Source organism: Onychostruthus taczanowskii, unplaced genomic scaffold (genome assembly GCF_017590055.1).
Source record: "Onychostruthus taczanowskii isolate IOZ18803 unplaced genomic scaffold, ASM1759005v1 scaffold382, whole genome shotgun sequence".
Taxonomy (NCBI): domain Eukaryota; kingdom Metazoa; phylum Chordata; class Aves; order Passeriformes; family Passeridae; genus Onychostruthus; species Onychostruthus taczanowskii.
The window spans coordinates 1-13,819 of NW_024501260.1; the positions used below are offsets into that span (position 1 = coordinate 1).

The 13,819-nt window shown below is 50.8% G+C and overlaps 2 protein-coding genes and 1 long non-coding RNA gene across 3 annotated transcripts; all 3 read left to right on the forward strand.

The window, feature by feature from the left end:
- Positions 1-3,656: 3,656 nt before the first annotated feature.
- LOC121339957 (hornerin-like) lies at positions 3,657-7,816 on the forward strand (the record flags this gene model as incomplete). The annotated part of the gene is made up of 4 exons (XM_041412236.1): positions 3,657-3,781; positions 4,356-4,499; positions 4,733-7,419; positions 7,680-7,816. Coding segments are annotated over 4 exons (3,093 nt in total), but the record flags the coding sequence as incomplete, so codon positions are not given.
- Positions 7,817-8,731: 915 nt separating this feature from the next.
- On the forward strand, positions 8,732-9,871 carry LOC121339952 (titin-like; the record flags this gene model as incomplete). The annotated part of the gene is made up of 1 exon (XM_041412234.1): positions 8,732-9,871. A coding segment is annotated over exon 1 (1,140 nt), but the record flags the coding sequence as incomplete, so codon positions are not given.
- Positions 9,872-11,649: 1,778 nt separating this feature from the next.
- LOC121339956 lies at positions 11,650-13,608 on the forward strand. Its single transcript, XR_005953237.1, has 3 exons — positions 11,650-11,970; positions 12,053-12,128; positions 13,434-13,608. It is a non-coding gene; the product is annotated as an uncharacterized LOC121339956 (long non-coding RNA).
- Positions 13,609-13,819: the final 211 nt, after the last annotated feature.

The window sequence follows — 13,819 nt, forward strand, 5'->3', positions numbered from 1 at the left end:
ATTTTGGGGGAAATTTGGGGAAATTTATTGGGATTTTGGGGAAATCTTGGGGAAATTTATTGAGATTTTGGGGGAATTTTGGGGAAATTTATTGAGATTTTGGGGGAATTTTGGGGAAATTTTGGGGAAATTTCTTGAGATTTTGGGGAAATTTTGGGGAAATTTATTGAGATTTTGGGGAAATTTTGGGGAAATTTATTGAGATTTTGGGGAAATTTTGGGGAAATTTATTGAGATTTTGGGGGAATTTTGGGGAAATTTCTTGAGATTTTGGGGGGAATTTTGGGGGAAATTTATTGGGATTTTGGGGGAGTTTGGGGGGAATTTTGGGGGTTTTTGGATTTTGGGAATTTTTGGTGATTTTTGTTAGGGATTTGGGGGAATTTTGGGGAGATTTGGGGAAGATTTTAAGGGATATTGGGGGGATTTGGGGGATTTTATTTTGGGGGGATTTTAGGGAAATTCTGGTGATTTTGGGAGGATTTTGAGAATTTTGGGGGGATTTTTTGGGATATTCTGGAAATTTGGGGAGTTTTCAGGAATTTTAGGGGGATTTTGGCATTTTTTTGAGGAATTTGGGGGAATTTTAGGGGTAATTTCACAGCAATTTTGGGGAAAATTTTGGGGATTTTGTGGGGAATTTGGGGGGAATTTCTTGGGGATTTTGGGGGAATTTTGGGGGAATTTTGGGGGAATTTGGGGACATCAGAAAATCTCTGATTTTCTGGGGAATTTTGGGGAATTTTTTGTGAAATTTCCCTGGAATTTTTATGAAATTTCATCAGAATTTCTCTGGAATTTCATGAGAATTCCTCAAAATTTCGTTAATCCCAGAAATTTTGGTAAAATTGATGATTTTTTGGTGAATTTTTGGTGACTTTGGATCCGTCACGAACGCCACAAAAAGACGGAATTTGGGGGAATTTTGTGGGAATTCCTCAGAATTTTAATTCCAGGAATTTTGGGCAATTTGAGGGGGGGATTTTGGGGGAATTTTTGAGGAAATTTGGGGCATTTTGGGGGAATTTTGGAGGGAATTTCATGGGTATTTTGTGGGAATTTCGTGGGAATTTGGGGACTTTGGGGACATCAGAAAATCTCGATTTTCAGGAGAATTTTGGGGAAATTTTTGTGAAATTTCCCTGGAATTTCATGGGAATTCCAGGGGAATTTTTATGAAATTTCATGAGAATTCCTCAAAATTTCGTTAATCCCAGGAATTTTGGTAAATTTGATGATTTTTTAGTGAATTTTTGGTGAATTTGTATCCGTCACGAACACCACAAAAAGACGGAATTTGGGGGAATTTTTTGGGAATTTTGTGTGAATTTGGGGACTTTGAGGACATCAGAAAATCTCGATTTTCAGGAGAATTTTGGGGAATTTTTATGAAATATCATCAGAATTCCTCTGGAATTTCATGAGAATTCCTCAAAATTTCGTTAATCCCGGGAATTTTGGTAAAATTGATGATTTTTTGGTGAATTTTTGGTGACTTTGGATCCGTCACGAACGCCACAAAAAGACGGAATTTGGGGGAATTTTGTGGGAATTCCTCAGAATTTTAATTCCAGGAATTTTGGGCAATTTGAGGGGGGGATTTTGGGGGAATTTTTGAGGAAATTTGGGGCATTTTGGGGGAATTTTGGAGGGAATTTCATGGGTATTTTGTGGGAATTTCGTGGGAATTTGGGGACTTTGGGGACATCAGAAAATCTCGATTTTCAGGAGAATTTTGGGGAATTTTTATGAAATTTCTTCAGAATTTCTCTGGAATTTCATGAGAATTCCTCAAAATTTCGTTATTTTGGGGGAATTTTTGGGGGAAATTTTGGGGGCATTTTGGGGGAATTTTTGGGGGAAATTTTGGGGGCATTTTGGGGGGATTTTAGGGAAATTCTGGTGATTTTGGGAGGATTTTGAGAATTTTGGGGGGATTTTTTGGGATATTCTGGAAATTTGGGGAGTTTTCAGGAATTTTAGGGGGATTTTGGCATTTTTTTGAGGAATTTGGGGGAATTTTAGGGGTAATTTCACAGCAATTTTGGGGAAAATTTTGGGGATTTTGTGGGGAATTTGGGGGGAATTTCTTGGGGATTTTGGGGGAATTTTGGGGGAATTTTGGGGGAATTTGGGGACATCAGAAAATCTCTGATTTTCTGGGGAATTTTGGGGAATTTTTTGTGAAATTTCCCTGGAATTTTTATGAAATTTCATCAGAATTTCTCTGGAATTTCATGAGAATTCCTCAAAATTTCGTTAATCCCAGGAATTTTGGTAAATTTGATGATTTTTTAGTGAATTTTTGGTGAATTTGTATCCGTCACGAACACCACAAAAAGACGGAATTTGGGGGAATTTTTTGGGAATTTTGTGTGAATTTGGGGACTTTGAGGACATCAGAAAATCTCGATTTTCAGGAGAATTTTGGGGAATTTTAATGAAATTTCCCTGGAATTCCAGTGGAAATTCATGAGAATTCCTGAAAATTTTGTTAATTCTGGGAATTTTGGTGAATTTGATGATTTTTTTTTTGTGAATTTGGTGAACCGGGAATTTTGGTAAAATTGATGATTTTTTTTTTGGTGAATTTGGTGAATTTTTGGTGGATTTGGGTCCGTCACGAACGCCACAAAAAGACGGAATTTTGGGTGAATTTTTGTGAAATTTCGCCGGAATTTCGCCTCCAGGAATTTTGGGCAATTTGAGGGGGGGATTTTGGGGGAATTTTTGAGGAAATTTGGGGCATTTTGGGGGAATTTTGGAGGGAATTTCATGGGTATTTTGTGGGAATTTCGTGGGAATTTGGGGACTTTGGGAACATCAGGAAATCTCTGATTTTCAGGAGAATTTTGGGGAAATTTTTGTGAAATTTCCCTGGAATTTCATGGGAATTGGGGAATTTTGGAGGGAATTTTTGGGAATTTCATGGGAATTTTGTGGGAATTTGGGGACTTTGGGGACATCAGAAAATCTCGATTTTCAGGAGAATTTTGGGGAATTTTTATGAAATTTCTTCAGAATTTCTCTGGAATTTCATGAGAATTCCTCAAAATTTCGTTAATCCCAGAAATTTTGGTAAAATTGATGATTTTTTGGTGAATTTTTGGTGACTTTGGATCCGTCACGAACGCCACAAAAAGACGGAATTTGGGGGAATTTTGTGGGAATTCCTCAGAATTTTAATTCCAGGAATTTTGGGCAATTTGAGGGGGGGATTTTGGGGGAATTTTTGAGGAAATTTGGGGCATTGTGGGGGAATTTTGGAGGGAATTTTTGGGAATTTCATGGGAATTTTGTGGGAATTTGGGGACTTTGGGGACATCAGAAAATCTCGATTTTCAGGAGAATTTTGGGGAATTTTAATGAAATTTCATCAGAATTCCCTTGGAATTTCATGAGAATTCCTGAAAATTTTGTTAATTCTGGGAATTTTGGTGAATTTGATGATTTTTTTTTTGTGAATTTGGTGAATTTTTGGTGAATTTGGATCCGTCACGAACACCACAAAAAGACGGAATTTTGGGTGAATTTTTGTGAAATTTCGCCGGAATTTCGCCGGAATTTTTGGGAATTTTTGGGAATTTTTGGGAATTGCGTGAATCTGCGGGATTTTGGGTGAAATCCCGGGGATTTCGGGGTTCCCTGCCCCCCAGGAGGATTACTACGTCACCCCCGAGCGCGCGCTGGTGCCGCTGCGCTGGGTGGCCCCGGAGCTGGTGACAAAGGGACCCCGCGGGACGCTGGAGGTGGCACCGCAGAGCCGGGAGAGCAACGTCTGGTCAGGGACACTTGGGGACACTTGGGGACATTGGGGACATTGGGGACACTCAGGGGGGTTGGGGACATTGAGGATTTTGGGGACACTGGGTGACATTTTGGGGAGATTTGGGGACTTTGGGGGAGGATTGTGGGCATTGGGGGACACCTGGGTGACACTGGGGAGGTGACAGTGACCCGTGGGAGGTGACAATGGTGACAATGATGGTGACAATGGTGACAGTGGTGACAATGGTGGCACTGCTGTCCCCTCAGGGCGCTGGGTGTCACCCTGTGGGAGGTGACAATGGTGACAATGGTGACAATGGTGACAGTGGTGACACTGCTGTCCCCTGAGGGCGCTGGGTGTCACCCTGTTGATGGTGACAATGGTGACAATGGTGACAATGGTGACACTGCTGTCCCCTCAGGGCGCTGGGTGTCACCCTGTGGGAGGTGACAATGGTGACAATGGTGACAATGGTGACAATGGTGACAATGTCCCTGTGTCCCCTCAGGGCGCTCGGTGTCACCCTGTGGGAGGTGACAATGGTGACAATGGTGACAATGGTGACAATGTCCCTGTGTCCCCTCAGGGCGCTCGGTGTCACCCTGTGGGAGCTCCTGGAGTGGGGGGCGCAGCCCCTCCCCCACCTGTCGGACCGGCAGCTCCTGGGGAGGCTCCGGAGCCGCCGCCCCCCGGAACTGCCCCGCCCCCGCCTGGCGCTGCCACCCCAGTGGTGAGGGGACATTTGGGGACATCGGGGACACCGGGGGGATCGGGAGGTTCAGGGGGTTTGGGGACATTGGGGACATTGGGGACATTGGGGACAGGGAGGGTCTGGAACTGCCCCGCCCCCCGGAACTGCCCCCCTAAACGTCCCCATTCCCCCAAAATGTCCCCAACACCCCCAACCACCCCAAATGTCCCCAAATGTCCCCTAATGTCCCCAAATGTCCCCAACGTCCCCAGGTTCGACCTCCTGCAGTCCTGCCGCCTCCCCCCGCCCCAGCGCCCCACCCTGGAGCAGCTCCACGGCCGCCTGTGCTCCCTGCTGGCCTGTCCCCAAACGTCCCCAACGCCCCCCGGGGACGGGGAGGTGACACCGCCGCCCGCCGCGTCCCCGACGTCGCCGTTCCCGCTGCTGGACGCGCTGCCGGACGCCGAGGACGTCCTGACGGTCACTCAGGACCCCCGGGGGGGCGGCCTGGCCTTGGAGTGTCTCTGGGAGCGCGGCCGGCGGCACCGCCATGGCGGCGGCGGTGGCACGGCCGATGTCCCCAAGCTGTCCCCCGGGGTGCTGCCGGTGCTGGGGGCGCGGAGCCCCTCGGGGACGTCCGAGTTTTTCGTCCGGTTGGAGGAGCACGAGGTGGTGACGTCGGTGACGTCGGAGGTGACAAAAGACCTCCCGGGTGACGCCGAGGCGACGGCGGCGTCGCCGGGCGGGGGCGGCGGCCCGGGGGTCAGCGGGGCGTGGCCGGAGAGGGGACGGTCAGCGGGGGGTGGGGGAGGGGAGGAGTCGTCCCTCAGGGCCCAGCGGGGGTCGGTGGCCGAGGGAGGGGACGACGTTGGGGACATCGGGGAGGTTTTGTCGCCGGCGTGGGGGCGGGGACGGACGTTGGGTGAGGAGGGGTCAGCGTTGAGCCAAGAGTGGACATTGAGCCAAGAGCGGTCATCGTTGGGTCAAGATCGGTCATCGTTGGGTCAAGACCGGTCAATGCTGACCCAAGACCGGTCATCGTTGGGACAAGAGCGGTCAATATCGACCCAAGATTGGTCATCGTTGGGTCAAGAGCGATCATCAACCCATGACCGGTCAACTTTGGGTCAAGAGCAGTCGATATTGAGCCAAGAACGGTCATTGAGCCAAGACCGGTCATCGTTGGGTCAAGAGCGGTCAATATCGACCCAAGACCGGTCAACTTTAGGTGAAGAGCGGTCAATATTGACCCAAGAACAGTCATTGAGGCAAGACCGGTCATTGTTGGGTCAAGAGCGGTTATCGTTGGGTCAAGAGAGGTCACTGTTGACCCAAGACCAGACATTGACCCAAGGCCGGTCATCGTTGACCCAAGACCAGGCATTGGCCCAAGATCAGTCATCGCTGGGTCAAGACCGGTCATCACTGGGTCAAGAGCGGTCAATATTGACCCAAGACCAGTCATCATTGACCCAAGACCGGTCATCGTTGGGTCACAACTGGACACTGAGCCAGGACTGGTCATCGTTGACCCAAACAAGGTCAACGGAACAAATGACGTCACCATTGTCCCTGGAGATGACCCCGTGGGGACAAGGCTGGACATTGACCCAGGACGGGTCATCGTTGGGTCAAGAGCGGTCAATGTTGACCCAAGACCGGACATTGACCCAAGACTGGTCACTGTTGGGTCAAGACCGGTCATTGTCACCGCTGTCACTGGAGTTGGCACCTTGGGGACAAAACCTGTCATCGTTGGGTCAAGAAAGGTCAATGGCCCAAGCGACGTCACCGTTGTCCCTTGAGATGACCCCGTGGGGACGAGGCCGGACATTGAGCCAGGACCGGTCACTCTTGGGTCAAGACCGGTCACCGTTGGGTCAAGATCGGTCATCGTTGAGTCAAGATGGGTCATTGTCACCTTTGTCACCAGAGGTGGCACCTTGGGGACAAAACCGGACATCGTTGGGTCAAGACCTGACATTGACTCAAGACTGGTCATCGTTGGCCCAAGATCGGTCATCGTTGGGTCAAGAAAGGTCAACGGCCCAAGGGACGTCGCCGTTGTCACTGGAAATGACCCCAAGGGGACAAGGCCGGACATTGATCCAAGACCAGTCATCGTTGGGTCAAGACCAGTCATTGTTGGGTCAAGACCAGACATTGGCCCAAGACCGGTCATCGTTGGCCCAAGATTGGTCATCGTTGACCCACGACCGGTCATCATTGGGTCAAGACCGGACATTGAGCCAAGACCGGTCACCATTGGCCCAAGACCGGTTATCGTTGGGCCAAAGCTGGTTATCATTGACCCAAGACTCAACACTGAGACAAGACCGGTCATCACTGTCCCAAGACAGGTTATCATTGGCCCAAGATCGGTCATCATTGACCCAGGACTCAACATTGAGCCAAGACTGGTCATCATTGTCCCAAGACCAGTCATCATTGGCCCAAGACTCAACATTGACCCAAGACTGGTCACCACTGACCCAAGACCGGACAGTAACCCAAGACCGGTCACTGTTGGCCCAAGACCGGTCACCGTTGGGCCAAGATCGGTCATCATTGACCCAAGACTCAACACTGACCCAAGACCGGTCACCGTTGGGTCAGGACAGGTCGTTGGTGACCCAAGACCGGACATTGACCCAAGACCGGTCACCATTGATCCAAGACTCAACATTGGCCCAAGATTGGTCATCGTTGGGCCAAGACCGGTCACCATTGGGTCAAGACCAGATATTGAACCTTGACCAGTCATTGCTGACCCAAGAGCAGTCATCGCTGGGCCAAGACTCAACACTGACCCAAGACTGGTCACCATTGGGTGAGGACAGGTCATTGTTGACCCAAGACCGGACATTGACCCAAGATTGGTCATCGTTGGCCCAAGACCAGTCACCATTGGGTCAAGATGAGTCATCATCACCTTTGTCTCCGGAGGTGTCGTCATTGGGTCAGGACAGGTCGTTGGTGACCCAAGACCAGACATTGACCCAAGACTCAACACTGACCCAAGCCCGGTCATCGTTGGGCCAAGACTCAACATTAACCCAAGGCCAGTCATTGTTGGGCCAAGTCTCAACATTGACCCAAGACTCAACCCTGACCCAAGACCGGTCATCGTTGGGCCAAGACTCAACATTAACCCAAGGCCAGTCATTGTTGGGCCAAGTCTCAACATTGACCCAAGACCAGACATTGACCCTTGACCAGTCATTGCTGACCCAAGACCGGTCATCATTGGGTCAAGACTCAACATTGGGCCAAGACCGGTCATCGTTGGGCCAAGACCGGTCATCGTTGGGCCAAGACCGGTCATCGTTGGGTCAAGACCGGACATTGACCCTTGACCAGTCATCGCTGGCTCAAGACCGGTCATCGTTGGGTCAAGAAAGGTCATCGTTGGGTCAAGACCGGACATTGACCCTTGACCAGTCATCGCTGACCCAAGACCGGTCGCCGTTGGGCCAAGACCGGTCATCGTCCCCTTTGTCCCCGGAGGTGGCACCTTGGGGACAAGGCCGGTCACCGCTGGCCCAAGGCCGGACGCCGCCCCCGGTGCCCCCCAGGACGTCCCCGTTGTCACCGGCGGTGGCACCGTGGGGACGAGGGACGGCCCCTTTGACCCCGGCCATGTCCCCGAGGCCACCAGAACTGTCCCCGAGGCCACCAGAGATGTCCCCAAGATCACTGGACATGTCCCCAAGGCCACTGGAGATGTCCCCAAGGCCACCAGAAGCTGGGGACCCCCTTGGGGACACCCCCGGGGACCCCCTGGGTGGCACCACAGGGGGGGGGTGTCCCCAAGTGTCCCCAGAGGGGTCCCCAAAGGAGTCCCCGATGTCCCAAATGTCCCCAGAGGGGTCCCCGATGTCCCAAATGTCCCCAGAGGGGTCCCCGATGTCCCCAAAAGTGTCCCTGATGTCCCCAGAGGTGTCCCAAATGTCCCCAGAGGTGTCCCAGGTGTCCCAAATGTCCCCAAAAGTGTCCCCGATGTCCCCAAAGGGGTCCCCGAGGAGGAGCCCCAAGTCCCCAACGAGGTCCCCAAGGAGGGGGAGGGGGTCCCCGAGGAAACGCCGCGAGGTGGCCCTGAAAATGTCCCCAAAAATGTCCCCGAGGCGACAGCGGGACCCGTCCCCAAAAATGTCCCCAAAACGCCCCGAGGTGGCCCCAAAAATGTCCCCAAAAATGTCTCCAAAGTCCTCCAGGGGGTCCCCAAAAAGGTCCCCGAAACACCTGGAGGTGTCCCCAAAAATGTCCCCAAAATGCCACGAAATTTCCCCACGAATGTCCCCAAAAATGTCCCAAAAAAGCCCCGAAATGTCCCTAAAAACATCCCCAAAAATGTCCCCAAAAACGGCTCCAAAAAACCTCGAAATGTCCCCAAAAAACCTCGAAATGTCCCCGAGGGGGTCCCCAGGAACATCCCAAAAAACGTCCCCAAAACGCCTCAAAATGTCCCCAAAAATCCTCGAAACGTCCCCAAAAATGTCCCCAAGGGGCTCCCCAGAAATGTCCCCAAAAACAGCTCCAAAAAACCACGAAATGTCCCCAAAAAACCTCAGAACGTCCCCAAAAATGTCCCCAAAAATGTCCCTGAGGGCGTCCCTGGGACATCCAGAGATGTCCCCAAAGATGTCCCCAAAAAGCCACAAAATGTCCCCAAAAAACATCGAAATGTCCCCAAAAAACCTCGAAATGTCCCCAAAAACCTCCGAAATGTCCCCAAAAACGTCCCCAATGGAGTCCCTGGGACATCCAGAGATGTCCCCAAAAAACCTCGAAATGTCCCCAAAAACCTCCGAAATGTCCCCAAAAATGTCCCCAATGGGGTCCCTGGGACATCCAGAGATGTCCCCAAAAATGTCCCCAAAAAACCTCGAAATGTCCCCAAAAACCTCCGAAATGTCCCCAAAAATGTCCCCAATGGAGTCCCTGGGACATCCAGAGATGTCCCCAAAAATGTCCCCAAAAAACCTCAAAATGTCCCCAAAAACCTCCGAAATGTCCCCAAAAACGTCCCCAATGGGGTCCCTGGGACATCCAGAGATGTCCCCAAAAAACCTCGAAATGTCCCCAAAAACGTCCCCGAAACAGCTCGAGAAGGCCCCAAAAAGCCCCGAAATGTCCCCAAAAACGTCCCCAGAAATGTCCCCGAGGGGGTCCCTGGGACATCCGGAGATGTCCCCAAAAACGTCCCCAAAAACGTCCCCAAAAACGTCCCCAGAGCAGCTCGGGGTGGCCCCAAAAACGTCCCCAAAAAGCCCCGAAACGTCCCCGGATCGGCACAGCGAGGGCGGGGCCGAGCCCCCAGGTGTGACCCGGGTGTCCCCAGGTGTCCCCCAGGTGTCCCCAGGTGTGTCGCAGGTGTCCCCAACCCCCCAGGTGACCTCGGGGCTGTCCCCAGGTGTCCCCCCAGTGTCCCCGGCTGTGTCTCACCTGTCCCCAGGTGTGTCCCTGTCCCCAGGTGTGTCTCACCTGTCCCCAGGTGTGTCCCCGCCCCCCCAGGTGTCCCCAGGTGTGTCTCACCTGTCCCCAGGTGTGTCCCCATCCCCGGGTGTCCCCCCGGTGTCCCCAGGTGTGTCCTTGAAGAAAATGGGAATTTTGGGGGGAATTTGGGGGTTTTTAGGGAAGATTCGGGGGTTTTGTGGAAATTTTATTTTGGGGGGAAGTTGGGGGATTTTGGGGAGAAAATTGGGGATTTGGGGGAATTTGGAGGAGTTTGGGGGAAATGTGGGGAAAAATTGGGGACTTGGGGGGGAATTTCCCCTCATTTCTCCTCATATTTTCCTCATTTTCCTCCTGTTTTCCCTCATTTTCCCCTCATTTTTCCCTCATTTTCCCCTCATCTTTTCCTCATTTCCCCCCCAATTTTCCCTCATTTCCCCCAATTTTTCCCTCATATTTTCCTCATTTCACCCCAATTTCCCCTCATTTTCCCCTATTTCCGCTCATTTCTCCCCAATTTCCCCTCATTTTTTCATCATTCTCCCCCAATTTCCCCTCATTTTCCCTATTTTCCCCAATTTCCCCTCATTTTCCCCAATTTCCCCTCATTTTTCCCCAATTTCCCCCCCAATCTCCCCTCATTTCCCCCCCAAATTCCCCTCATTTTCCCCCATTTTCCGCTCATATTTTCCCCATTTTCCCCCAATTCTCCTCATTTCTCCTCAATTTCCCCTCATTTTTCCCTCATTTTCCCCTCATCTTTTCCTCATTTCCCCCCAATTTCCCCTCATTTTTCCCCTCATTTTTCCCCATTTTCCCCCAATTTTCCCTCATCTTTTCCTCATTTCCCCTCAATTTCCCCTCAATTTTCCCCATTTTCCGCTCATATTTTCCTCATTTTCCCCATAATTTCCCTTCATTTTTCCTCAATTTCCCCTCAATTTTTCCCCATTTTCTCCTCATATTTTCCTCATTTCCCCCTCAATTTCCCCTCATTTTCCTGCCTTTTCCCCTCATTTTTCCCTCATTTTCCCCTCATTTTTCCCCAATTTCCCCTCATCTTTTCCTCATTTCTCCCCCAATTTCCCCTCATTTTTCCCCTCATTTTTCCCCAATTTCCCCTCATTTTTCCCCAATTTCTCCCCCAATTTCTCATTTTCCCCTCAATTTTTCCCCATTATTTTCCTCATTTCCCCCCAATTTTTCCTCAATTTTCCCCATTTCCCCTCAATTTTCCCCATTTCCCGCTCATATTTTCCTCATTTTCCCCCAATTTCCCCTCATTTTTCCTCATTTTCCCCTCAATTTTTCCCCATTATTTTCCTCATTTCCCCCCAATTTTTCCTCAATTTTCCCCATTTCCCCTCAATTTTCCCCATTTCCCGCTCATATTTTCCTCATTTTCCCCCAATTTCCCCTCATTTTTCCTCATTTTCCCCTCAATTTTTCCCCATTATTTTCCTCATTTCCCCCCAATTTTTCCTCAATTTTCCCCATTTCCCCTCAATTTTCCCCATTTTCCGCTCATATTTTCCTCATTTTCCCCCCAATTTCTCCTCATTTCTCCCCAATTTCCCCTCATTTTTTCCTCATTTTTCTCTCATTTTTCCCCAATTTCCCCTCATCTTTTCCTCATTTCTCCCCCAATTTCCCCTCATTTTTCCCCTCATTTTTCCCCAATTTCCCCTCATTTTTCCCCATTTTCCCCCATTTTCCCACTTTCCCGCCCTTTTTCCCCTCAGCCAAGGCCTCCCGCCTCTCGCTGCCGCTGCCGCCTCTGGCCCTGCGGCCTCTCCCGCTGCGCTGGGGCGCGGCCGATGCGGCCCGGGGAGCCCCGGACGACCCCGACGAGGACGCGGAGGACGCGGAGGAGGCTCCGGAGCCCGAGGGGGCCTCCCCGGGGCCCGTCCCGCTCGTGGTTTCCACCTGGACCGGCCGCGGCCTCCGCGGCCTCCTGAAACCTCCGCGGCGCCCGCCGGAAGTGGGACTGAGCTCCAACCGGAAGCGCAAAGCGGTGTCGTTCTTCGATGACGTCACCGTGCACCTCTTCGATCAGGTGATTGCCCTCCCCCCCGGGGTTTGATTGACGCGGCGGTTGTCCAATCGCGGAGGGGGTGACCGACGCCATTTTGTTACAGGAGACGCCGACCAACGAGTTGAGCGGCCAGAGCGCCCCCGAGGGGCCCGCGGGGGTGGCGCCCCCTGATGGCCTGGGTGGGTTCGGGGATTTTGGGGGAAAATTTGGGAATTTGGGGGAAAAAAATGGGGAATTTTGAGGGGCAAATGGGAGGTTTGGAGGGAAAATGTGGGAATTTTGGAGGAAAAAAATGGGGACTTTTAGGGGGTAGTTGGGAATTCGGGTAAATTCGGGAGGTTTGGGGAAAAAATTGGGAATTTTGGGAAAAATTTTGGGGAAAAATTGAGGAGGGTTTGGAGATTTGGGAGAGGAATTTTGGGTGTTTTGAGGAGGAATTTGATGCTTTTTGGGGAAGAATTTTGGGGATTTTGGGAAGAATTTGGGGGAGGATTTTGGGAACTTTGGGATTTTGGGGGGAAATTTGAGGGGAAATTTGAGGAGAATTTTGGGGAGGATTTTGGGGTCCCAGAAGGGAAATATGGGGATTTTTGGGTGAAATTTGAGGCAAAATTTGGGAATTTTGGGATTTTGAGGAGAACTTTGGGGATTTTTGGGAGAATTTGAGGTGAAATTTGGGGATTTTGGGGAGAAACTTGGGAACGCCATTTTGTTGCAGGAGACGCCGACCAACGAGTTGAGCGGCCAGAGCGCCCCCGAGGGGCCCGCGGGGGTGGCGCCCCCTGATGGCCTGGGTGGGTTCGGGGATTTTGGGGGAAAATTTGGGAATTTTGGGGAAAAAAATGGGGAATTTTAGGGGGTAGTTGGGAATTCGGGTAAATTCGGGAGGTTTGGGGAAAAAATTGGGAATTTTGGGAAACATTTTGGGGAAAAATTGAGGAGGGTTTGGAGATTTGGGAGAGAAATTTTGGGGAATTTTGGGTGTTTTGAGGAGGAATTTGATGCTTTTTGGGGAAGAATTTTGGGGATTTTGGGAAGAATTTGGGGGAGGATTTTGGGAACTTTGGGATTTTGGGGGGAAATTTGAGGGGAAATTTGAGGAGAATTTTGGGGAGGATTTTGGGGTCCCAAAAGGGAAATATGGGGATTTTTGGGTGAAATTTGAGGCAAAATTTGGGAATTTTGGGATTTTGAGGAGAACTTTGGGGATTTTTGGGAGAATTTGAGGTGAAATTTGGGGATTTTGGGGAGAAACTTGGGAATTTTGGGGGATTTTTGGGAGAAATTGGGGGAGAAATTTGGGAAGTTTGGGAGAAATTTGGGTTAAATTTGAGGCATTTTAGGAGAAATTTGGGAATTTGGAGGAAAAATTTGTGGAGAATTTTGGGGATTTTGAGATTTTGGGGTCCCGAGAAGGAAATTTTGGGATTTTTTGGGTTAAATTTGAGGCCAAATCTGTGAATTTTGGGATTTTCCTCCCGCAGCCGCCGTGGAGAACTGAGCCCCGGGCGTGGGGGAGGGGCGGGGTCCAAGCCCCTCCCCCTTCGAGGCCACGCCCCCTCAAGAAACCCCCTCCCCCTCTCGAGGCCCCGCCCCCTCCGGAATTGGGGGTGGGGGAGGGGCAATAAAAATTCCAGGGATCCTGGATTTTACTGGGAAGGGGCGGAGTCAGAGTGGTTTGTACTGGTTTGGACTGGGAGGGGCTGGGGGGGACTGGGAGGGACTGGGACGGACTGGTTTATACTGGTTTATACTGGTTTGGACTGGGACGGACTGGAGGGAACTGGTTTGGACTGGAGGGAACTGGTTTGGACTGGTCTGGACTGGTTTGGACTGGTCTGGACTGGGGGGGCCTGGTCGGGACTGGGTT